Source organism: Pteropus medius, unplaced genomic scaffold (assembly GCF_902729225.1).
Source record: "Pteropus medius unplaced genomic scaffold, Ma_sr-lr_union100, whole genome shotgun sequence".
In the NCBI taxonomy this organism is placed as follows: domain Eukaryota; kingdom Metazoa; phylum Chordata; class Mammalia; order Chiroptera; family Pteropodidae; genus Pteropus; species Pteropus medius.
Genome location: NW_024349225.1, coordinates 13,642,052 through 13,668,349, shown reverse-complemented (window position 1 = coordinate 13,668,349; position 26,298 = coordinate 13,642,052). Strand labels below are relative to the sequence as shown.

The 26,298-nt window shown below is 43.0% G+C and overlaps 1 protein-coding gene and 1 long non-coding RNA gene across 2 annotated transcripts; one reads left to right on the top strand and one right to left on the bottom strand.

The window, feature by feature from the left end:
- The first annotated feature begins 8,407 nt into the window (after positions 1-8,407).
- On the top strand, positions 8,408-25,806 carry NTMT2 (N-terminal Xaa-Pro-Lys N-methyltransferase 2). Its single transcript, XM_039881618.1, is given in 5 exon segments — positions 8,408-8,561; positions 19,291-19,466; positions 24,535-24,784; positions 25,536-25,751; positions 25,754-25,806. Coding segments are annotated over 5 exon segments (849 nt in total).
- LOC120617747 (uncharacterized) lies at positions 20,074-20,392 on the bottom strand. The gene is made up of 2 exons (XR_005657031.1): positions 20,160-20,392; positions 20,074-20,119 (listed from the first exon to the last, which is right to left on the bottom strand). It is a non-coding gene; the product is annotated as an uncharacterized LOC120617747 (long non-coding RNA).
- Positions 25,807-26,298: the final 492 nt, after the last annotated feature.

The window sequence follows — 26,298 nt, the reverse complement described above, 5'->3', positions numbered from 1 at the left end:
CCCTGCCATGTCTCTGTTCTCATCTCTACTGTCCACCACGTCTACTCTGCGCCAGGCACACTGGCCTCCCAGCTGTTCCACGCACAGCTGTGCCACCACCTTAGTGACTCCGCACTGGCTGCTCCTCAGCTGGGAACGCTCTTCTCCCGGACATCTGCGAGTCGAAGTCTTCATTTCTCTCAAGTTTTGCTTAAAACACATCCTGTCAAACAGAACTACCCTGATTATCCTGTTTAGAACTACATGCCATTTCCCTCTCTTCTCACCCCAAACCCCCCTTATCCTGCTCTATTTTTTTATGGCATTTACCAGCTTCTAAGAGGTTGTTCTATTTACTTTTATATTTTGTCTATTATGTAAACTCTAGGAGGGCAGAGAATTTTATTTTGTCACTGATATAGCCCCAATACCAATCAGTACATAGTTGGTGCACATAAAATGTCATTTGAATAAACTGAGAAGTGATTATTATATCCGTCTTCTACATAATGTGACAAAGGCCCTTCATGTTAGGAATATTTCTGAGGCAAAGGTTATGTACACTATCAAACTTTTCATCATTTTACTCCTTCCATCTGTTTTCCATATTGTAGATAGAATGATCTTTCCAAAATGCAAACCTGATGATGTCAGCCCTATTTCCACCGTTCTTTCCCTCTGCTTAAGATGCCACCAAAGGCTTTCTATATTTTTAGAATTAAGACGGAATTCCTTGGCATGATCTATGAAACGCAGCATAGGTTGCTTCTCGCCTAAGTCAGAGGGCCTTTGCACAAGCCGCTCGCTCCTCTTAGAATGCTCTTCCATCTTTTCTTCACTTAATAAGCTTTAGGATCAAAGTCACACTCCTGGAAATAGAACCCTGCAAAGGGTTTCAGATATGCAGGATAAATAAATTCTGGAAAGCTAATGTATAAGTAGGGTGAGTATAGTTAATACTATATTATATACTTGAAATTTGGGAATGGAGTGGATCTTAACAGTTCTGACTAAAAAAAAAAAAGTGAGCTGATGAATATGTTAGTAAACATTTCACAATGTTTACACATATCAAAACATTGCATTGTATATCTTAAATACGTACAATTTTTATTGGTCAATAATGCCTCAATAAAGCTGCTTCTTCTAATATTTTTTTAATCCTAGTTTAACAACTATTGAGTCAATGAGTTATGTTTTAAAAAAACACTCTCAAAATTTTGCTTTGCTGGGGGGCTGCCCTCTCCCTGGAACCACGCTCCCAGCTCCTGCCCACGCCTCGGACCTCGGCCCCAGGGTGACTTTCTCAGGCAATTTTCCCTGATCGGACCATATGACCCTTGATTGGCTCTCCTGGTGTGTGTCTCTCCTTTGCACTCATCATGGGGAACACATGCTTTCACATGCAGCGATTGTCTTGCTAATTCCTATTGCCCCCATTGGACTTTAAGCTTTATGAGCATAAGGGCCGAAATGAGTTTTGTCTGTTATATGACCACTAATGCCTAGCATAGTGTCTAGATCATGGTAGGTGATCGAAAGACTTTTTAAATGAACGTACGTATAGGTGTAAAATAGTCTGTCTCGGCATCGGTTTTCATTCTGTATTAGATTTTATCCAACCGATTTTCCACGATTCCTCCAAACTGTTTGTGCTCTAAACTTTGTGGTTTGCCCCCGTCAGATGACATGCACTAAATTCTAGAAAGTCGGCCGCTCACATGCCGGTCCTCAGCTCGTTCTCGGTAACTGCCTCACGTGGCTCTTCAAATCTGGAATTTTATTTCAACGAACATGTTTGAATATTAATTTTATCTCATTCTGGTATTACTTCAGTTAACGCTGATTTTAAACGTGGTTCTAGAGTGGCCTGACTTTAAGAATCACCAGTTTTCACTGTTTTCTGTAAAATTCGATAAAAGTGCTCTGAGTGTGAGCAGAACAATCCTACAACGCAGGAACTGGCTATGCTGACTTTCAGGCCTCAGTAAAAACTTTCGGAATCCAGAGAAAAGACGTGCAGGGGAAGAGGAGAGGAGCGGTGATGGGAAGAAGAAAAAGCGAGGTGAGGACTGAGCCGGCAAGTGAAGCGAAGCCAGGAACTTTTTCACGCTAGGTTTCTAATGCTTATTCAATAGAATATATGGAAGTGTAAAGAAATTTATTGTTTTTTCATACTCAGTTTATGACGTTTGGATATCAGATTTATTTTCTTTTTGAGAGGAAAGAATTCTCTGTATAACGCTCCTTCTACTGACCTCCTCAGTAAATCTCGGAGTTGTTTTTCTACCAGAGATGATGGATTTGCTGTGAATCAGCCATGATCTGTTACTCAGTCCCACTGCTGGCAGGTTTCGCAGATTTGCAAAAAAGAAAAAAAAAAGATGAGTCAATTAGGTATCCAGCCTGCAGCTATGAAATGGGACAAAAGTTAACAGGCTTCATTTGGCTTGAAATGCAAGTCTGTCTTGCTTATTCTCTAGCTACCCTGGCTGAATGCACACAAATGCAAATACAGAGATACACCATTCTGAATTACGTCGCGAACCTGTCCATGTTTACAACTACACAAAATACACACCCCGGCCAAAGGACTATTACATTCGGCCGGGGAAAATGACCCAAGGGAGTCAAGTAGTTTACAACTTTGGCTGTCACTAGATATTAATTCATCCAAAGTACCCTTTATAACTGGATGGGTAGGAGACTTCACAGTGATCCCAGAGACCTTGACAGACCAAGAGTAAAGGATGGACAGCTTTTCAGCCTCACTTCATTGTTGTCTGGCTTTCGTCAGAGACAGAGCAGTTGGGGAGAGGGCCACTGAGTCTGCGCAGGGAAGGGCCAGTCCGTAAAGCTTGAGACTTTCCCCTGGCCCGGCGCTGGCAATTCACAGCGATGTTTCTGTATTACGTGCAAAATTTAATTGTTGCTGTCACCAACAACAAGGATTTGTACAATCATTCTTTTAGACGTGGTGGAACCGAAAAATTAAAAACACACAAAAATGACATGCCCTACCCTTAACGCCAATCGGAAGACAACTTCAGTTAAAAACAAAAGGAAAAGCAAAACGCACTTATTCTAATAAGTAACTTTATGTGAAATAGAAGGCTGTCTAAGACACATAAATCAAGGCATCTTCTCTCTGCACTAAGCACTTTGTCCCCTCAGAATTATCATTTTGTAATTGGAAAAGCCCTACAGTTTAAAGTGTGCCTCGTACAAATGTCACTTCCAAGCTTCGGTGCTAATCCAGAGGAAATATGACCCGAGCGGTCTCCCAGGCCCAATGTCTAGGTGTTGGATACATGATAAACTTCCACGGAGCTCTCGTAGTGAGATATAGTCCTCCGGAGAATTGAATTTTTCAAGGCTTAGTACAACCCAACCTTTTAAATAAGATTTAAGCTTCCCTTGTCAGGTTCTTTTAAGAGGTTTTAAAATTTTTTTTATTTGCTGCTTTGACCAGGTTCTAATCCCTGGTCCCTAGTGACCACCTTTGGCCATCCAAACCATTTCATGTCAGGTTTCCAGGGCTTGGCACAGCTTGCATGATTGAAGAGGTATAGATATCTCTTCAAAAAAATATATATGTATATATATATATACACACACACACACACATACATTTTCCTCTTTCATGGAAGAGCCTCGTCAAGATAATTTGAGATGGGAGAATTGCAACAAGACTTTCTTGCTACTTTACTGATAATATGTTTCTTTCATTTTTTTTTTACCTTTTACCATTTTTAGGTAGTTCTCTTGAATAGATTAAATGATGACAGAATACTAGCTATTCGAAATAATGAGTCCAGTAGTTTGCACCTTAATTGTGGACTTCCTAGCCTCCAGGACTGAGAAACATTCACGCCTGTGTTTAAGCTACCTAGTCTATGGTATTTGGTAAGAGCAGCCTGAGCTACTAAGACAATTAAAAATTTCAAATACTTTCTTGTGCTTAAAAATGATGTGGAAATGTCCGGGCTTCAGAAACAACAGGGATCTCAAAGCCAAAATGAAAAGTCGGAGGTGATTCTGTGGCATCCCGCGCGACGCAGACTCCAGTGAACGAGGGATGGACTCGCACGCCCCGAGACCTCCAGGCGACGGCTCGTTAGGCCTCTGACGCAGAGGAGCGAGAACAGACACTCACGCCAGGCTACCTGGGTTCAAGCGCGCAGCTCTACAGCTTTCGAGCCCTGTGGCCTGGGGCACATCCTATAACCTCTCAATGCCCCAGTTTCCATGACTACAGCGTAGGGATTTTAAAAAGTAACTTCTCGAAGAGGTCCTGTGAATTGAATTATTATACACAGAGTACAGAGAACATGCCTGGAACGACTCAGGCATTGTAAAAATGTTTACTTGGTATTATCCATGAAATGCCCATACACGCAGAGCAGCAAAACTTAAAAAGTATCACACATTTTAGCGAGAACATGGAACTGACACGCTCACTGCCGGTGGGAAACTGAGCGTCCACACTGGAAAGCAGCTTTGCCATGTGGAGCGAAGGCCACGGGGCCCCCAGACCGCGACCCGCCGGCCCAGCTGCTGGGTGCCGACGGGAAGCCGCTTGCGCATGCGCACCAGGCACTGTCAGAGGGATGCCGACCGCAGAGAAAGATGGAGAAAACCTGGACGCCGGTTGGTAGGGAAAGACAGAAAGTGGCATATGGACAAGGGACGATGTCAGTTAAGACGAATGCACTGCGTGTGTATGTGCATGCGTGTGTGCGTGCGCGTGTGTTTGTGGTGTGTTCTCACCCTCTCCCCATTGTGCACTAAACATGTAACAACCTGGATAAAGTATCAAGAGCATATTGTTGACGGAGTAAAGGGAATTGCAGGATACCAATTTACACGCATTTAAAAATTAACGAGACAATTACGATCTTGTTTATGGATAAGTACATCTATACTAAACATATAAAAATTTAGGTTCCGAAGGATACATACCTCACATTGGTATGTATTTTCCGAGGAAGGCAGAAGAGTTGCCAACGGTATTTGTATAACTACTTAATTCTTTAAAAAAAATCTGAAGCATCCAATGTTAACAAATATAATATTATCCTAAATATTATAGGACACAGCGTCGGACACTGCTGGCGGGGGGGTGGTGTTCCAATCAGGGTGACTTCGAGCAGGTACCTGTTTCTTAAACAAAACATGATCGAGAAAGGCAAACACTCCATGTAAGGTTGGACCAGTATGGGGTGAAGTAAGGCCTGATTTTTTGTACTGAGTCACTCTGTGAAGCCTGTTCGCACAGTTTTTTATATTTCTCTCATTCTAAGCTTCAAGTCTACTTAAGTGCCTATTTTAGCACAAATACCCATTAAGTTTATCAGGCAAGAAAGACCTATTCTGTATTCTCACCATTAATTTTTCACTGAAACCTATATACAAGAACATAACATCAGTAATTTTATCCTAAAGTTAATTATGCTGAGTTTGGTTTATTATTTCAACCTTTAAAATCCATCTCCTTGAGTGGGGAGCTGGGAAACTATCAACAAATTATTTTTATTTCAGCTATCTATATATACATATATATATTATCAAATTCTAGTTCGAATTTTGATCCTGCTATTTATTTACTGGATGATGCTGAGCTAAAACTTAACCTTTCTAAGCCTCGCTTCCTCTTTTCATAAAATGGGGATATCACCGACCTCCTAGGATTGCTGTAAGGATTAAATAGGCATTACAGTTTAAAACAATTAGCTATTATGATTATGGCAGTATCAACAAGTTAGTATTAGTCGCAGCAAAAAAAAATGGCATTAAATTTTTTATCAAGAGTTTAACACATTGCCTTGTAGAAGAGAGTGTCTCAATTATTTCTGAACTGAAAACGGTTCACCTAAAAAACGTGTTCTATGGGGAGGAAAAAAGTCTTGAATAATATAGGTTGTAGATAAATAGGGCCTACAAATCTTCTTGACCTCAGTTTAAAGTATTATGGAATTTAATTTGATAGGTATTCACACTGAGTGGATTTCCCCAAATATTTAGCTTACCATGCTCCCGAACGAGCAAGCTCTCTATAGGGCTTTGGCGCTTCCTTTCCAGTTCTTACTTCGAATTGTTTAGCAGCAGTTTGCTCCCCACCAAAATAACACCTGTGAGAAGACAAACCAACCCGGATAAATTCAGAGTTCCCGCCTTCTCTTGCTACGGTCATATTCCTTTCCTCTACATTATTGTTTTTCTTTCCCGTCTCGAAATTGGATGCCTGTGGCAGACGAGAGCTATATCATAACCTCGCTTACTCAGTATGATGAACGTGGTCAAGAGTGGTATGAGGAGGCAGCAACAAGGGCATTTCGGCGATGAGAGAAAAATTATCCACATAAGGAAACAAATGCAATGAGCCGGGAACTGACGCGAACCATACCAGGATGAGAAATAGTCACAAAATCTAATGCGACTCATCGAGGTAAACAAAAGCCGACAACGGCATTTTGTATAAACCGATCCGTCTTTCATTCCCACTCAGAAATTAGGGGTCTGAAATACAGAGATTTTAGAATCAATCTCCAAACAAGTAATTCATGTCCCTGTTATAGTGAAAGAAAACTTGTTCTGTAAAAACTAAGAAACTTGCCAATATCAAGTGCCAAATAAGGAATGTCGAGGAGCTGGAGTCAGCGGCTGCCAGTCCCTCTCCGAGAGCCTAACACTCCGACCTTTGCAGCAGCGAGATTTTCAAAACATCACTAAAATGCTGGGGTTGAGACCCTGCCTCCTGGTAGGCTGACGAATACGAGCAACAAAGAAGATCTCTTCGTTTTCTTCTGTTGCTTAGTTTTCCCTACAGCAACAGAACGTTCTGAAGGATAGTTGAGGGAGGTCCAAAAGCACAGCTCATTTGGATTTCTTTTCTTTTCAACTCTTAAATGCATCGAGTACAATCTCAACACGTGGTGAAATTACATGACTAGAGACAGCGTCACAGTGAATATAACTCAAGAAGATCCAGAGAGACGGAGAGTATTTTCAAGACCTATGACATATCATTAACTTTCCCCCAAAGATTCTAATGCTAGCAGCTAGCGTTCACTGCCCACGCGCTGCGTGCCAGGCCCTGCTGTGCATGGAGCCCATTCAGCTCTCACGGCCGTCACGTGAGGTGTGTACTCTCATCTTCATGGCACAGAAGAGGACAAGGTGTGAGGCCGACGGAATGTCGAGTTCTCACGGATCTATCTGTTAGGAAGGTTAAAGGGATTAGATGGTAGTCATGATTCTCACAGGAAGCAGATGGCATTCGCGTATTGAGAATGTTAGCCAATTTAATGAAGGGACTACTTACAAAGGTGTGAGTAAGTCAGGGAAGTTACGAAGACTCGGGGATTCCTTCAGATTTTCAACAGCCCGGCACATCTCTGCCCCAAGGCCTGACGCAGCAAGAGGAGGGAGCCTTATCAGAACTGGAAGAGGATGTTTGTAGAGAAGACCCCAGACGAGCTAGACCTTCCACCAGCAGAAGCCATCAGCCTACGGCATTTCCATGGGGAAGGTATCAAGGGATTAGGTGCATCGACTGGCTCTCTCCTACGCTCCTGCTGGCACTGCCCATTGCCTGAACCCAAGTCGAAGCCAGAGGGTGTCATTACGGGTCAGCCTCCTGGGGGAACGCGGTTATGTGGGGAGAGTGGAGAGTGGCCTGGAGTGACAATCAGAAGATACCCCATGCAGAAGCCGAATCCACAACAGGCCAAGAGGAAGGAACAGGCTCACGGGACTCGGCACTGTTCGGAGCAAGCTGGATGGAAGAGTTTGCTGACAGGAGGCAATTGACATCAAAACGAGCCTTCACAGAATTGTGTCTCTTGAAGATCCTTAAAAATGGGAAACACGTATCCATCTCTATGAACAATTTGGGCAAAACTGTACTGAGGAAGGAATGTGGGTGGCGTAAGACGACTTTGAAGGGTCCTTGTAACTTGAGGATTCAGTGTTCCAGGAGGAGTGCATGGAAAGCAGGGAACAGGATCTCCTGCAACAACTCTTTGAAATGGAAATTAGACTATTCCAATTTAGGAATCGAATTAAAGCAAATATTCAGGGTGTTAGCAGGCTGTGCTCCTGCCCCTTTGAAGTGGCAGCTAAAGGAGGGAGGCGTGCTTTTCCCAGGATGAAGCAGGATCTCACTCAGCCTGTTTTCATCTTTCTTGGCACCTGCTGGCTTGGAGTGGTGTCGCCCAAGCAATCAGACGGTGGATGTGCCAAGAGCTTGACCTCCAGCGTCTGCTGCCCCTCCTCCCCCACGCCCCATGACGCCTCTCCTGATATAGATGGACAAGGGACTGGTTTAAAATGACAGTCTCAAGTTCGTGTAGGAAGAGAAGGCTAATTCAAAGACACAGCCAGGCAAGCCTCCTTCCTCCGCGGGAATAACAGCAGCCCCTTCTGCATGGCCCACCTGGGAGCCCATTTCACATTTAGATCCCGCTGGCAGAAGACCGACGATGAACTCTGTCGACACAGCATGTCCTTCATCCTTCACAAAGCCATTCGTGATGACTTCTTTCAGAGCTATCTCTACCTGCTGGAAAAAATTCCCCTGGGTAAGTGAGTCAGGGCTACTGGATAAGGGATAAGAAGTACCGAGGGAACGGTGTGAGGTTGTAGGATTTCTGCAAGAGCAGTTAGGAAGAGGGCACTTTTCAGGTGCAAAGAACCCGCAGCCCAAGTCAGTGAGACTGAAGGTGTCAATGGCATTCTTTACAGAGAGTGTGAAGACCAAGTGCTGCCTGGCAGGTCAGGTCTCTATTTTGGGACTTCCATGCCCCCTCCGGCACAGTGATTTCCTTCCCTGAGTGTCGGTTAACTGAGTCCAGGCTCATAGAAACTCAGTTCTTGCGTTTTGAAAGACATTTGCAAGACATTTATAAAGATGGGCGAAGTAGGTAACTCAAAGACGAGAGTATTAATGCAGTAGTATATCAACTAGGAGTTAGAAGAGAAAAACTAAATAGTAATAGTCTTTACTGTTTATCTTTACAAGGCGTCCTTGTCGTGTGTGTGCATGTGTGTGTGTGTGCGTGTCCGCGTGCTCACAATCCACATAACTCCTTCTACCTTCCTGAGTCAGAATAACAGAGTCTAAAATGGACAGTTTTGGTCTGTGAATATTAAGGAAAAAACGGGGCAGTAGAGTGTCTCTATTTTAATTATTGCCTCTAGTTTTCAGAAAATTAGACAATAGGGCAATAAAAAGCTTATCTGGTTTGGCTACACTACTGTTCTTAGCTTCTGTGACAGTGGTCACTTCAGGGCACTCTGAACTGCTCTGGAGAGGAAATGACTTACGATTAAAGAGTGAAGTGTCGCCCTTTGATTTACATTCTCCCCGGTGAAAGCAGGAGCCGTGTGCCTTGGCCTCAGTCTGTGGTCCTAAGGTCGTCTGAAAGCCTCACTGTGTCCTTGAAGTGGCTGAGGTTTCCACACGTGAGGGGGCTACAGAATCCTTCATATCGCATTCAAGAAACTACCCGCTAGCAGCCTGCCAAAGCCTCTTCTTATAGATCCATTTCTGACTTACAAATTCTAGACATACAAGTACTTTCATCTCATATTTATATATATTTCTTATGAAAAATTTCTCATTTATGACTTTACTTGATCCTCACAGCCATACTCTGGGATAGATAGGGTACATATTATTGTTTCCTCTTACCTCCCCCACTCTGTTTTTTTTCAAATGAAGAAAGGAAAACTCTGAGACGATGAGACCTCCTCTAGATACCAAAAATCAGGGCTCTTTCTGGCAGAATTCTTTTAGACATTTCTATATCTCATCTTTCTCCAAATGAAAAAACAAGAGAGTCCATTTGGAAGGTGAGGATGTGCTGGTCGCTTCATACACTGGCAGAAGACTGCTTTTCTGGAGACGCTCTTTGGGGCATCCCTCAGTAACAGCAGCTCGGTGGCCTTAGTTGAATTAAACCAGAGAAAGATATCAATTACAATAACTGACAAGTGACTCGCTAAGGGGCAGATAGCTGCCACATTTAAAATGCAATTATTAGAGGGAAAAGGAACTCATCTCTGAAAGTAGTTAAAGAATGAAAAAGTAAGAATAAAATAGTCTTTTCTGAAAATTATTTGGGACAAGTAGACTATAGCTTACATTTGGGCCCAATCCTTTTTTTTTTTGCCTAGAATAGTCATTTTGATTTTATCTATTTTTCTCCTTTGTGAATGTGATGATTCCCAATCTTAAAAAAAAAAAAAAAATTACTGTTAAAAGACAAACGTTTTGACAAAGTTTTCCGTGAAAGCCCAATATAAAATATAGGAAAAAGTGGAGTTTTCATTCTTAAGATTAGGGGCAGCTTCCTTTCCTTGCTCCAGCTCCTCCGCCTCACCAGGGGCTCCCGGAGCACTGCCATAGCACACACAGGGTTCCATCAACACAGCATGTTCTAAGCCAAAGAGACTCCACTGGACTTAGCTGTTTTCCATAAATGGATACTGCTATTGTCTCTGACCCTCTGACTCAGCCCGGGCTTTAGCTCCCCAGGGGACCAGCAAGGCCTGCCTCACCCACAGTGTCACTCTGATTTCAGCAGTTGAGGGCCGTATTAGTCAGTATGGACAAGGCTATTCTGCAGTAACAAGTTAACCCTGAAATCTCGATGGCCCAACATGTGAGTTTATTTTTCACTTGTGCTACATCGTTTTAACATGTACTGTAAAGGGACGGGCTGCATCCCACACATGCAGTCAGGGATCTAGGCAGACAAAGCCTCCACCTTCTAAAACATCACCATGGCAAGGGAAGGTAGGAGCTAAAGATTTGTCCATCAGCCCTTAAACATTTTGTCCCAGAAGGACATACTTCACATCTGTTCAGAGATTACTGCCTAGAACTCGTCACATGCCTTGCCTGCCTGCAAGGATGCTCGGCCACGGGGTGAGCGGGGTGGGGTGCATATGGTGTCACTAGTAATCGTTTCTGCCACAGGGGAAAACACTGCTTTTTAGAGATAGAAAGACCAGACATGTCTTCTTTCTGATCAATTCAACTATATTCGGCGCAAGAGACATTTGTGGAACTCTATTGTGCAAAGTGCTATCCGTGCCCTGGACGAGACTCAAACATTCATTAAAACACGGTCTCTGTTCTTCAGGATTTTATAATCTGGTAATGAAGGTAAATTTACAAGTACCTTTTTATTCACCCTCAGAAGCTTTAAATTGAGAGTGCAGGGGAGGCAGGCCATCAGCTCTGTGAGTGCTCGGATACTTTGCAGCTGCTTCTTCTCATGGCAGGAGCTGAAGTACCTCTAAAGTGCCCAACTCTGCAGGCTCTGGGCCCCGCAGAAAGGAATCAGCACATTCGCCAGTATGACTTTTTCCCATCAGAAGGCTTCCCCCAGCCCTTGATTAACTTGCCAATCCTTGGTTTTGCCCACGGAGATTAAAATGCATATCGATGGAATGGATTTCCATATGTCAGCTCCCCCGTTGGCCTCTAGTTCCCGTGAGAGTAGAGCCTCATCTAGTCTGTCCTCTTCTGCATCTATGTATTTACCATTTACCTTGGTTCCTGGCACATAGGAAGAACTCGATAAATATCTGTTAAACAAATTAAGTGGCCCCTTACTACTAATTCATTGCAGGTCAGCAAAGTCCTGAGTTCAAATTCTGGCATTGCTACTGATAAAGAAGTCGCCTCCACAAGTCACTAAAGCCTCTGAGCATCATTTTCCTCAAAACAGCATTTTCCTGCATTTTCCGGCAGGGCTGTTGGAAAGATCAAATGCAATTATTATATATGTGAAAGCAGTCAATGCTCAATAAGTACCAGTTTTTTCTCTTCCTTCCTTGGAGCCAGGCACCTTTTAAAGTCACTATGGAGCCCTCCTTAGAACAGGCGATAAGCTTGATTCACAGTATGGGCCTTCTCGGGCTGCCGTGGATACTGTGCTTTTTCGTTTGGAAACAGAACAGCCAGTGGAAGTGCTCCCTCCTCGGCTCCACTGAGGTGTTTCAGACTTGGCTTCCCCTTTCGATGATTTCAAGACTTCACGGAACTGAAAATAAAGCTCTTCTTTGAAAAGGTCGGGACCCACTACCGCAGGGTCTGCACAGAGAGTCTGCTGTTTGGGGTAATTATGGGAAGAACGGTGGCTAACCAGACTCTGATTCCTTCTTTCCTTCCTTCCTCCTTCCCGCTGCCTGCGTTAGCCGGCCCGTCTCACACCAGCACGCTGTGCAGCGGGAACAGTTTGCTGAAATACCCCCGGCAAGCTTCAGAGATTCGTGGAGAAGTAGAGCACGTACACTAAAAATCTCCACCAGGGGCTCGGCTATCCGCTGAGTACGGCAGATCTACAGGACGAAGTGGGAACCGGCCTGACACCGTCCTCAGTGCTTTGCGGGTCTTATCTCAGTCCATCCTCACGACATCCCTTGTAGGTGGTGCTGCTATTTCCCTCACCTTAGGTCTGAGGGACCGAGACACAGAGGAGTTTGGTAACTTGCCCAAGCCCCCGTGGTGGTGCGTGGCGGAGCAGGCTCAGACCCCAGGCCGGCTAACGCCAGAGTCTGTCTTTTCTGACCGCAAGATTGTGCTGCCTCCCCATGTAAGTGGCACCTGGACTAACGTGGCAGCAGTGTCAGTTTCACGGCATCTTTTGATTTGGCGGGAAACGTAGCCTAGGAAGAGCGCTGGCCGTCTACCGAGATAGCCAGCGACACTGGCAGGCCAGTCAGTGGGTTCGCATCACCCAGTTACACCAGCCCACGTTCAAGTGGAGTCTTCGAGTGAATGAACTTTCCAGAGGTGGATTCAACTTCCTCTTTATTCACGAACAGCCACCTCTGGAAAGTTCATTTGCTCTAAGACTATATACATACCATCCCCAATCAGAGATGCTCCTGCAAGTTACCCCTCAAAAATTCTAGCGCTATCCATACCCTATTTCTGAGTACACAGAAGTCATTGAATACTTATAAGTCATGTACTCAGCAAGAGTCTGTTACTCCTGGACACCATTAAAGATTTAATCTAACTTCACATTTAGAACAATGGTCCCATGTGGTTTAGAATAAGGAACAAAGACTTTGTATTTAAATAGCTATGGGGGAGGGGAGTCAAATATTTGGTGACAGAAGGAAATCTCACTGGGTGGTGCCGTACATCTACGACCTACTGCTGAATGAAACACTTAAAATTTATTTGATTTTGTTTATCAATGTCACCCCAATAATTTTTAATTTTAAAAATTAGGTATGGGTTAAGGCCTGGTTGTAACACTTCATTTCTATGTGACACTGAGTAAGTCACTGAATCTTTCTGATTCTCTATTACTCATCTGTAAAGTAATAACTATGACTACAGCTTTTTTGTGTTGTTGTGAGGATTAAAGAGGTCCTGTGAAGAGAGGGTACGGAAGCACATGGGGGGTCCCCCCAGCTGTGAGTGCCTCTTTCATTTACCCCTTTTTAGGAGAATCGGTCTCTGAGGAGGAAATTAAGAACAATGGTCACCCCCTCGTCACCACAATTAAAAGCCAGAGTTAATAAAAAAAACATTTCTTATAAGACACTTGGCACTTCCAAATGAAACTCAGCATACAGCTACTGGCATTTTCCACACAGCTCATCGAACAGTGGCACGTTTTCCCAATGTTTCCCGTTACCCTTGCAATGCAAATGCTGAAAGACCACTTTTCTCTTTAAAGACACGGAGAAGCAGATAATTCCCCTTTTCATGGAGCAGACTGTCAGGTACCCGGTGTGAGACAGGTGAGGTGACGCGCTGTGAATCGAGACGGCCCTGCCTTCAAATCCCCGTCATGTCACGCGCTAGTTACTCTATGTGGGGCCAGTTAGTTAATATCTTAATGCCTCGTTTTCTTCTGTAGATAATAACATTTATATTACATATTCAGTTGGATATAAATGCTTAACATATGTAGTACATATATACATGTTTGATCAATTATAGTTACTATTTTAAAAATTATTTGGCTAATGAGGAGGATAGATATTTTATGAACTGTACTAGAAGTGGGCCTTGTGTGTGGTTATGTCAGCTCTTCCTTATAGCCACTCACTACTCTGTTGAACCTGTGTATTATTCCAAGTACGACACACTGGACGGTGTTCGCTTACTCACTGAACAGTCAAAGGAGATCTGCTATGTGTTAAGCATGACGGTAAGTGCTGGGGTCGCAAAGAAAATAAGACACAGTCTTATCCTGAAGAGCTGAGTGCAGGAGACAGACTCCCACAGATTGTTTGTGGAGTGTGGAAATATGGTGACAGACACCACTACGGGACGCGGCAGAGGCTCAGAGGAGGCATGGCGACTGCTGAGTCAGCTTCTGACTTTTCTGATGCAAAATCTCGGCATGAAAAATCTGTCCCTGGTATCTGTGCCTGACTTCTGGCCTTTTAAAACGTGACAGTAGGTCAGGCACAACACTCAGGTAGGGACAGAGTTAGGAACACTCAGCCAAGTGGGCAGGGCGTGAGAGGTGTGAGTGGTGGGAGTGGGTCACTGCTGGAGTGGGTCCCTGTCCCTCCTCCCCACTCTGGTCACCTCATTTGTGCCGAAGCCTGAAAAGAACTTAGGAAACACTGAGCTGGCCCTCAGTTGAAAAGGATCATACTGTATCTGTCTTTCTCTGCCTTATTTCACTTACCATGACACCCTCAAGGTCCAACGTGTTGTCACAAATGGCAGGACTTCCTCCTTTTTTATGTCTAAATAATACTCTACTGTACCTAGATATTTTTCTTTTCCTTTCTCTTTCCTTCCTTCCTTCCTTCCTTCCTTCCTTCACTTTTCTTCCTTCCTTCCTTCCTTCCTTCCTTCCTTCCTTCCTTCCTTCCTTCCTTCTCATTTTAAACATTACCTCTTTAATGGCTAAACTGGGAACTGCTCATGAGCAAATCTCTTCTATAGACAGTCTTATCTTTCCTAAGGGCATTTCCTAATCACCCGCCCTCCCCTATGAATCAAAGGTAACTTGATCCAACATTCTGTCTCAAATCATTTCAAATGTCCCATTTAAACTTTGCCTACATATCCTCTGGAGATTCTGAGATCAATTCTCAGTTGACAAACAGAGATGTTTCTAACATCTGAAATAAAGTCTGATGTAGCTATAGCCAACCATTAAAAAAAAAAAAAGAAAGAAAGAAAAAAGAAAAGAAGATATTCAGTAAACATAGGCACTTAGCTATTAACAAATTTTTTTCTTAGAGACTTTACAAGATCTTTATTCTTCTTCAGGGCAGATGAACTTGAACTTGATTTTTCTTTCTGCCAAAAGTAAGCCATTGGGAGGCCATTGGGAGTTCTGTTCGTAACGTAGGTCGAGAAATAAGTGCCATTTTATATCAAGGACTGATAGAGTCCCTAGTCTCCGTCTTAGACTACCCCAAGTTTCACAGAGACACTGCAATCCCATAAGAATAAGCTACTAGATGTAATTCTTTAAAAAAGGCCTGGGTGGAGACTGACTACCTTATCTGAGTCAACATGCACCACTGCAGGAGCCATCAGAGGGGAAACCTGGGCTGGCCATGACACCTCATATATCTTTTTAGTGAAATGCTCCTGTCAACTAGGTGAAAATGAGAATTCAAGCCCATAACCATAAAAACATACCTATGGAGTCTGACCCCTGCTGAGGCTGGCATTTACTTGTGGTCTAAATGTTGCTGGCATAATGGACCATTCCCATTTCCAGATTAAGGGTTTTAATAGACTCCACCGACTAGTTGACTTAAGCAGGTGATGATGAGGGTGGCTGTTCTGTGGCCTTGGTTGGATCCAGGAGAGCACTGACTGAGCAGTGGCTTGCCGGTGACCCCAGGCAGTGTTCGACTCTGGGGAGACGATGAACTGTGATGTCCGAGCCTGGTTTCTGAGACGTCCGGAGGAATTTGGAATAGTCATGCTATTGAGATGGTGATGTTGAGTTTTGTCACCCTGTTGAATTTTTAAGCATCTATTGAGCCACATGCTGTTCATACAACACTTCAGCAAGTGCTAGGGAAGGGGGATTGGTTAGGTCACTGGATCCCAATGTTTGTGAACACGAGGACTCTCCTTTTAATCTTCTATTTTCTCAATCAGTAGCTAATTTGTGTATGAAATGGCAAAATCGATATATTTATTAATACTTTTAAAAGATCTGTACTTTTACAATACTCTGTGCATAACAGTTAATATACATGGGAGACACAGTACATAATATTTTTAGTCTCTAGAAAACAATGTACACAGAAACTGATTCTGGTATCGCTTTTGGCGAATTTGTGATCATTCAAGGGTCCAAACATTGGCTCCAGCGTCTTCAAGCTGGAAAGTACCGATGTGACTCCACAGATGGAACATGTATAGTGGAGCACTGCGACGTAAGTGGTGTTTATTGGATTTTTAATGTTTAGAATAAAAAATCGAGACTATGTAGTTATTGTTCAATTCAGAGCCAAGGAGCGCACTGGTCCAATGCCACGATCTCAGCGTTACCTGAAGAAAGATGTTCCTAGTTAAGGTTGAATAGATTCTTTCTTATATTCCTTCTACTCAAAATTATGTCATATTCTGGTTTCCTTCATATCCTGATCATAACATTTTTGTACTGTTGCATATTTTACTTGGAGCTTTCAACTCTCTTTTAATTTTGATGGTTGAGATTAAAAATACGTCTTCCTTACAATATCATTAATGTCCCCTTTCTTCTTACCTACTCTGTCTATTGCCCAGAATCCAGTTTGTTGTACTTCTTGAAGATATTGCTTTTGAAGCCTGTTTTTTTTCTGTTGTAATATAAACTGATTTCTTTCTAGATCTGGTAAATATCTGTGATTTGGGGATTTCTTTTTCTTGGATTCCTGGGTTAATTTCATCATCTTTCGCCACATTATCTTCTCTTGATTTTAAACCTCATTGGGCTGGAATATAGCTTCAAGGAACTTCTGAAGAATGAATCCATGGGAAGTAAATATTCTTTCACATTTGACTGGGGATTACGTTTTAGCTTCGAAATAATTCTCCCTCAGAATATTATGCACTGCTCCATTGTTTTCCAATGTCTCTGATGAGATCTCTGTTACAAGCTTGATTCTAGTCCTTTGACAATTGGGTTGCCAGATAAAATAAGACGTCAGCTAAATTTGAATTTAAGATAATCAACAAGTAAGTTTTTAGTATAAGTATGTCTCATGCAACATGCACTATTTTGCGCATACTTACTAATAAATTATTCATTTTTTATCTGAAATTCAAAATGAATTGTGTGACCTGTATTTTTAGTTGCTAAATCTGGCAACCCTGCTATAAGGTCAACCACTTTTTTTCTCTTTAGATAACCCTAGAATCTTATTACTTTTTGTGTTATGAAATTTCCTGCGGATATGTGGCTTTTATTTAATTATTATTATTTTTAATCCATGCTGCTCAGTACTTGTTAGAATTTATAATCTCTTGCAACTATGGGAAACTTTCTTCTATTATTTTTAAATAATTTTCTTCCCTCCATTACCTCTGTTTTTGAGAATCCTAACCAGCTCGATGTTGGGCCTCCTGAATTAAGCCTTTATATAGCTCTCGTATTCCTATTTCATTTTCCATATCATTCTTTTTGTTTATGTCCTGATAAATTTACTCGATATTATATTCCAAAGATTTTGGTATTCAAAACTTTAATTTCTAAGAATTCTTTGTTATTCTTCGAATTATCTTTTTCTTGGCATCTTACGTTTGATTTATGGATGTACCAGTCTCATACCTCTCCAAGGATATACGAGTGTTTCGTTTAGTTTTGGTTTAAATGCTCATCTGTTTCCTAAATTATTTCTATTTCCTTTGGGTTCAGTTCTGATTGTTTATCGCCACCTTTTTCTTTCAGGTTGCCATTTTACTTCCATGTGTTTGAAAACCATTATTTATCCATATTTAGAAACGAAGGACAGGGTCAGTGATTCTAGGTAATAGAGACAGTTTCCTTTGTTATATACTTCTTCTCTGAATAGAAAGGATTGCTAAAGAAGCTCGATATGTCCCAGTAGATCTTATCAGACTTTGATGAGTGTGAGCAGGTGAAGTGCTTAGAGTCCTCTATATGCCCAAACGAGTGGTGTTCTAGGATCTCAACACTGATGGTCTAGTTATCCTTAAGCAATTATTAATTTATTTTCAGAGAAGAGACATAGCTCGTCCTCCCCTGAGATTACAGCTGTGTTCCTTGTGGCTTTTGGGAGAGCACATTTGTCCCCTCACTGGTTAGTCTATGGACAGATTTTCGATTAACTCTTACTTCATTTTGCAACTATTCTGGGCTGCAAATTCTTTAGCTTTTTACCATCTGCTCTTTGTCTTCCAGAAATTTGTTGAAATCGTAAGTCCGTCACTGATCCCCTCTTGCTGTCTTCACTATTATGGGTTAAGTTTATTAGAACCATTCTTGGTGAGCGTTGGGAAGGATGGAAAACAAATGCATGTGCTCAGCCTACAGCCTTGAATCGGAAGCTCCTCCCTCTCATTCACATTCCGCCACGCCCTCCAGAATGTGCTCTAATGCAAATATTTTATACCTGCAAGGGTGCCCTTTGGTCTACAGAACACATTTAAATGCATAGTCATTTACTTTTCAGAAGCTGAAACACGTTTTTCTAAAAATAAGTGTCTTAAAATAATACCTCATATGGTTTCTGAAATAATGAAATGACATAGTACATCACAGTATAATGTGCCTGGCCCACTACCTGGTCCCGAATAGTTGCTCAATAAATAGTATAACTTATTTATTATTTTATTTTCAGAAAATAGAGCTCTAGTGCATTTTCTGTAATTGATACAAAGAGATATTTGGCTGTGAGTTGCCTGAAAAAGAGATGAAAAACTAGCTACCCCTAAACTACCTGTGACTAGAAGTAAGGATTAATGATTAGATTCTCATCAAACATTTGGAGCTCAAAGATAAAACTGTAATAAAACTTGTGATTCTTCATCCTACTGTAGCAAATACTACTAAACTTTGTAAATACGGTAATAAGCTATAGTTTTACTGAAGCAGAGTATTAACTCATGAAAAATGCCACATGATTGTAATTTATACATGAGATAACTGAAGTTCAGTGAGGTGAAGTTTTCCCGAGTTTACACGGCCAGTCAGTCACTGAGCCAGAACTCAGACCCAGATCTCTGACTTCGAACCAGTGCCTTTTCCTCCACAATTCGCAGTCTTTTAAGAGGAAATCAATGCGTGATAAGATTTGAATTTTGTTCTGTCACATAAATATTAATAAATATTATTTCATTTGCAGTGAAACTGTATGCTTTGACGAGTCAAGTCATCAATGGTGAGATGCAGTTCTATGCCAGAGCTAAACTCTTCTACCAAGAAGTACCAGCTACGGAAGAGGGTATGATGGGAAATTTCATTGAACTATCCAACCCAGATATCCAGGCTTCTCGGGAATTTCTTAGGAAATTTGTTGGGGTGAGTTATCCAAGCGCAGCGTGATGATGAAGCGAAGTCCTTGCAGGCGCTGAGCTCACATGCCTCTGCGTCGTTACTTAAGTCATATTAAAGCCATATGGCACGGCCGAAAGTTTAGCCGGAAGCCTGCTTTAAGACGTTCAGAAAGGATGAGTCACGTCAAACCCCTGGTTTATCCCAGTTGACATTCACCCGCCTAGCACCATTTAATTGTTCATGCTTCGGGGGAAAGTGAACTAGCAGTGCTGATATCACAGAATGGGAGTTAAGAAGATATCTCTTTTAGAGTCTCATAGATGAAGAGTTGACAGCCAGACAATTGATGAGAGATCATGCCATTTGGGATCTGGGGGTGATTTATTGATCCTCTCTAATAAAAATTTGATGTAGGAAGGAAATACATGCTTATGTTTGGTTTTAAAATGATAAGTACAGTAAAATCTCTTTATATTATTTTATCCATCGTTCAGATATTGCCTTGAAAGAACGTGACCCCTCTGCAGTCCCAGTGTTGGGTGAAACTTCACTTCTTTACTTCCAAGTCATATGGAGACAGTATTGTGTGGGGCCCAGGATCTTGGGCTCCAGCGTCATTAGGGTTTTTTTACTTGCCATGTGAGCAGCCTTGGGCTTGTTACTTCACTGCTCCATGCCTCATCTCTGACTAGAGAGTAACTGTAGAACCTGCCTCACCTCAGTGTTCTCATCTCTGACTAGAGAGTAATTGTAGAACCTGCCTCACTGGATAATGTGAAGATCAAATGAGACCATGTGTCAAGTGCTTGCTTTCATGCGCATAATTATTACCCAATAATCCTAATTTATTGCTACTACTAACGACAGGCCTTCACAAAATGCATTTATTATATTTTAAGGAGCTTCATTTAGTTGTTAAAATAGACTTAACCCACATAATAAAGCTGCCGTCAGTCCTACGGAAGACATTAAGTGCTAACTGGCAAACAGATTTTGTTTTAATTCATTACAAAGTCATTTGTTTAAAATTTGGAGCCCATTTTATTCTGATAAAGAAAACATTATAAATATTATAAACATTTGGGTTTAGGTTATCAGCCTTAGAAGCATAATGTTAAGAATATCCATAGCGTTGAGGTGAGGCTCACTTCACATCCAAACTCCCTGGAGCACTGACTGCCTGAGTAGAGAAAACAGGATGGAGCACCCACAGGGGCCGAAGTGTCTGGACATCAGCTGCGGCCATAAGCACTATGGAGCTGGCGATGATGGTCCTGTAGAGGTCAGGTTAACCTGGAGTATTTCTAAATCAGCGTTGCTCACTAATTGCCCTCAGTGCTCTGCTGACCCCTTTAGAAGCATGTCTCCCTCTTCCGGCAATTCTAGGAGGTGAGTAGTATTATTATCCTTGCATTTACAGTTGTGGAAACTGAGGCTTGGAGAGGTTAAGTAGCTCTCAAGGTTACACAGCTGGTAAGAGAGCTGGAACTTAAGCTCAGCCAGGTCTGTCTGACACCAAACTCCTGCTCTTAACCATGACATATTTTTTCCATTTGTCTCATGAAGCAGAAAAATCCCTGCTTTTTATTATTTTTTTTTATAGACCACAGACCTCAATTCTCCTCCAGTCTGAGAGCAATGCCTCCTGCTTGCCTTGTGGTGAGGCTGACTTTGATCTCAGTGCATTTCAGAAGCTTAGCCAGTAATCCAGCTGTCTTGTCTTTCCATGTGGAATAGCCAGCTGACCACAGGGATGCTGGTCAGGCAGAGCCCATCCACATGCCCACGGACCTGGGAGAGGAAACAGCCTTGTGCTCACATATTTATGTTGGAAAAGACCAGCCTGCTCCTCCTAAACAAATATAGAGAGTCTTCCTCAGCAGACAGACTCGTTGAGAAGCTGTAACCTCTAAGTACAAATGCGGTCTTTTTTAAGACACGATATTTTGGTACTTTGACCTTAATAATCTTCTAAATGAATATCCAGGTCAAGATACAACCAGGGGAGCGAATAGGAGGACTGACCTGATTTCTCCTTGTGTCCACTGGGAGAAGGCAGATTGTTTACTTTAAAGTCTGGCTTTCCTTTCAACACTTAGTGACATGGGACAGTGGGAAAAGGTGTTTAAATTTGTTGCAAATGTGTTTACTTTAGCAAATAAATGATACCAAGATGATGTCCATGGCATAGCTGATAAATTTCCTCCATTTTAGCTTTTGGGCAGGTGGACAGTGGTCACTTATAAAAAGTCATCAGTACTTGATGTTATTTCTCTTTTGATGTTTCGCAGAGATTGCACGACTAAACGCTCTGGGTCTAATTTGTTACACCTTGCTGTTCGTGTACAGTAGCCTTTAGCACTGGATGAATTTGAAATCATATCCTTCAATATACATTTAGCAGAACCAAAATGAAAATGAATTTCCTAAGAGTATTTTACTATTTTATATAAATCCGTATGTATAAGGATAACATAATAAATGAAAATGAAAATATCAAAATGCCTTGTTTTGAAGTTGCACATCATATGTAGTTCTGGTGACATTCGTGGAAGGGCACTGGCTCTCAGAACAGTCACAGCTGGCACTTCTGGTGTCCCAGAGGCGGAGCTGCCTTCCCTGAGAGCAGTCCTTAGACACCCCTTCTCGGCGGAGCTGCGGGAGACGGGGAGAAGCGTGGTGCCAGGCTGTGGGAGGCAGCGCCAGCCACGCGCGGTGACACAGGGTACAGAGGACCAGGCGGCAGTGGCATGAGGCTAGAAGTACACAGGGTTTGTGAGAGGCGCCTTTCATATTTGTGAATAACCACCATTTCAAGAATAACTTGTCAAATAGCACACATCTAAACTGGGGAAAAATACAAAGCAGAGGCGGAGGATTCTCAAGGGAGTTCTATGTCAAACGTTTCACCTCTCTGGGCCTCAGTTTCTCTGCACGAAAGAGTAGGGGAATTAGACCCGGGTAGTTTAAAAACCCCAGGGCTGTGCTGAGATCCTGCAGGGCTTACTGGGAGATCTCACTGGGCTTACTGGGCGATCTCACTGGGCTTACTGGGAGATCTCACTGGGCTTTCTGGGAGAACAGGCAGGCGGGGTCGCGAGGCCCTTCCTCATCTTAACCACAGCGGTTTCGTCTTTACTTGTTCGTTGAGAGACAGGAGTGTGGCCGTTATAATTTTCTTGAAAGCCTCCAGCATATTTCTGAAGCCCCTGTGTTCGGCCACTTGGTTCCACGACTAAAACCGTGCTACGATGACGTGAGCCACACGATCATTCGAGGTTTTAGGCCAAGTAATGAGAAAAATTTGTAATGATAATCTCTAATTGAGCACAGAAATTTCTACGAGTCATTTTCAGTAACTTAAATAATTTCCCTCATTCTTTCCCCATCTTATTTATGTTATGCATTAGTTTAGAAGATGCTTATTTTATGGCCTTCACAACATATACCTTTAGCCGAGGCCTTTTTCTGAATTAGTTTAGTTTAAATTATACTATCTGAATGAGGGAGGTGGCATAGAGTAAGGAGGAATGGCAAACACATGGCTCAGATACTACCACTTCCCCTTCCCATACTCAAGGCAGACATCACTAATCAATCACAGACCTCTTTCCTGCTAAGTCTCAATGAAGCCTTAGAATTCTTTACAACACAGCATTAGACAGACACTACCAAGGGAATCAGAGTTGTTACTTGAGGTGACGACCCTAAGGTCGAAGGGGCTTTGGAGTCGCAGTTCCCTGTCCAAATTCTAGTTCTGCCATTAGCCGGGTGACATTAGAAATCAAAGTTTCCTCGTCTCCAAATTGTGGAAAAATCAGTATCTTGTGGAATTGTTTTGATTACTATAGTTATTATAGATACAAAACCCTCATGACACATAAGCACTCAATAAACCATGGTTATTTTTATTCCTTTTGGAAGAGGCTACGGCTGCTCCGCTTCTTCCTCATTGACCTTTCCTGCTGTCAGGAAGGTCTTCTGGGTGGATCAGCATTTCTGATCTTTCCTTCTGCTCAAACTTTACCTTTTGATCCTTAGCCAACATTTTTTTCAATCCTTAGTTTCTGAGAAATCAAGAGCAGGCTTTCTGCTTAAGATCTGCACTGGCCCCTTCAGGTATCTCGTTCCTGTAATTTCCAGCACAAACCCGCTGAACAGCCATCCCAATCATGACCAAATAACAGACCAGCTGCATCTTTGCGATATGGATAGATATGGATTGTATGATATCGCAAAGATGCAGCTGGTCACATAAACATACATGTTCTTATATATTACTATAGAGAAGCAAGTTTGAGGAAGTTCGCATTGGCTGACTTCCCTGACCTCTACCGCCAATCTATCCGTCAATCTCGGTTAATTGCACGCACAGACCTACAACAAGGAGACTTTGCTGCAACTCGGGGCTGGGTTTGCAGTAAAATCCTGGCTTGAGAACGAAACAGAATTCTTTCAGCTCTGGTCCTAAAAATTACCACCCACACCAGAAGGATAGATACTTCAGAGTCCCCAAAATCAGTTTTGAAAAATATAAAATTTCAATCGTACCAATATGAATGAAAATGTGTTCATTAAGTGAATTAAAACATTTTTTAAGTCAGAAAGGCTCTTGCTGCTTTGTCTTTGTGTGTGTGTGTGCGTGTGTGTGTGCGCGTGTGCGCGCACACACATGTGTATATATGTATAGCAATAAGCTACAGTGCAGGTCCATTCAGCAGTGGGTACGATCCAAATTTAAGGTTGACAAAACTTTATTTTCATAGGGTTTTCAATGGCCTATTTCCAAGAAAATTACCAAGTTTTAAACTGACACTATTTTCTAAAATCCTATTTTGAAATTCAAAGGTCTATATTTGAGTAAAACAAAGAAAGCAAAAACTAGAAATGTCTGGATACTTTTCGGAAAAGGTAACCGAATGTTCTATAACCTGACTGTGGTAGTATGTGCCTTGTATACATTTGTTCAAACTCCTTGAATGATACTCTTAAAATACTGCATCTTATTATACGAAACTGACCTAAGTAACGTAGATCTGAAGCGGTAACTGGAGTGTCCGAGACTCAAGTGGCTGTCTGTACCTCTGTGCAGGGGCCCGGGGGAGCCGGAACGGACTGCGCCCTGGACTGCGGCTCCGGGATAGGAAGGGTCAGCAAGCACGTCTTGCTGCCGGTTTTCAACAGCGTGGAACTGGTGGACATGATGGAGTCGTTCCTCCTGGAAGCCCAGAACTACCTGCAGGTCAAAGGAGAGAAGGTCGAAAGTTACCACTGCTACAGCCTGCAGGAGTTCACGCCCCCACTGGGGAGATACGATGTCATCTGGATCCAGTGGGTCTCCGGTTAGTCCTGCGTGATGACGTTGCCTCTGCCCGTCTCCCCTTCCCAGAGAGAGAAGGCAACACCTGGGCTAATGTGAGGAAGCGCAGCGAGGGGGTGAGGCCAGAAAGAGCAGCTGGGCACACTTGTGCTGAGAGCGGCCAGCTAGCCTTAGGCATCACGGGAGCCCCTGAGAAGCTCTGGTCTTTCAGAGTTCTCCCCTAATGCACTCTCCGTAAGCTGGACGAGTCCCATCTTTAGGGATGGAGTGCCTCTGGAACAACCCGAATCCTAAAAAACCTAAATACTTGAAAAACTTTAAGAAGTGGGGCTATAGAAAGTTTATCCCCATTTATTGGCAAAACTAGACTTTCTTAGATTTCAATTTCCAGGACATGAGACAATAGTGAATTAGATGTGAGTGTGTGTGTGTGTGTGTGTGTGTGTGTAGGAGGAAACACGGAGGAGTCACGATAGAGTTGGGTTGTCCGGGGGACATAGAGGGGACCCATGGGATGGGCAATAATTTACCTGACATCTATGAGGTACACAGACAAGGTAGGATAATATCTATTTTATAGACAGGGCACTGCACCCCGTCAAAAAGGATCTGTCCTCTTATCTAAATTCTCAGTGCCTCCTGCGAAGAAAACAATCCAGGCTATTAACTAATTCACGAGTGAGTGACAGATGGTCTCCTGATTCTCTCCTATTCACCTTCCTTCCCACCCACCATTCCATCCTGTTTCCCCATCTACTTGGCCTCATCTGTAGGGTACCTAACCGATAAAGACCTTCTTGCATTTCTCTCCCGGTGCCGAGATGGCCTGAAAGAACACGGTGTCATCATCCTGAAGGACAATGTGGCTCGCGAGGGCTGCGTCCTAGATCTCTCTGACAGCAGCGTGACTCGGGACATGGACATCCTCCGGAGCCTCATTGGGAAGAGTGGGCTGCAGGTGCTGGGCCAGGAGAAGCAGGACGGCTTTCCGGACAGTGCGTCCCCGTGTGGATGTTCGCACTGCACAGCGACGCGCGCTCCTGATGGGCGGCGGGAGTCAGCGGCTGGACCACACCGGGGCGCTCCCCTCTGCGGTGCGCCTTGTCATTAATTCACGGAGGGATGGAGAGGAGGGATGTAGCACATGTCTGAAAACGACCGGTGATGTTGTCTGCTCAAGTTTCCGCTAATTCTATAAGTACCTGCGCACTGGATTTTCCGAAAGATAGATGGAGTGAAAGAAACATCTGGAAAAACGTGATGTGCACCTAAAGTGTCCACGGATCCACGGGAACGGAAAAGGCAGCGGTGTCCACGAATTCCACACTGCCTCGGCCCCTGGAGATTCGCATAGAGAGCACCGCAGAAGGCCTAGACCCCCTTCGGCTGCCTTCATGCTGGATACATTACACTTCCTTCCTCTTGGGACTACTGCTTCTCTTGGACAAAAATCTTCCCTAATTAAGAGGCACCGTCAAAATAATCTTATGAAAACCAGCCCATTACTTAATTCTGTCTTTAGTCTTTCTCTTGACA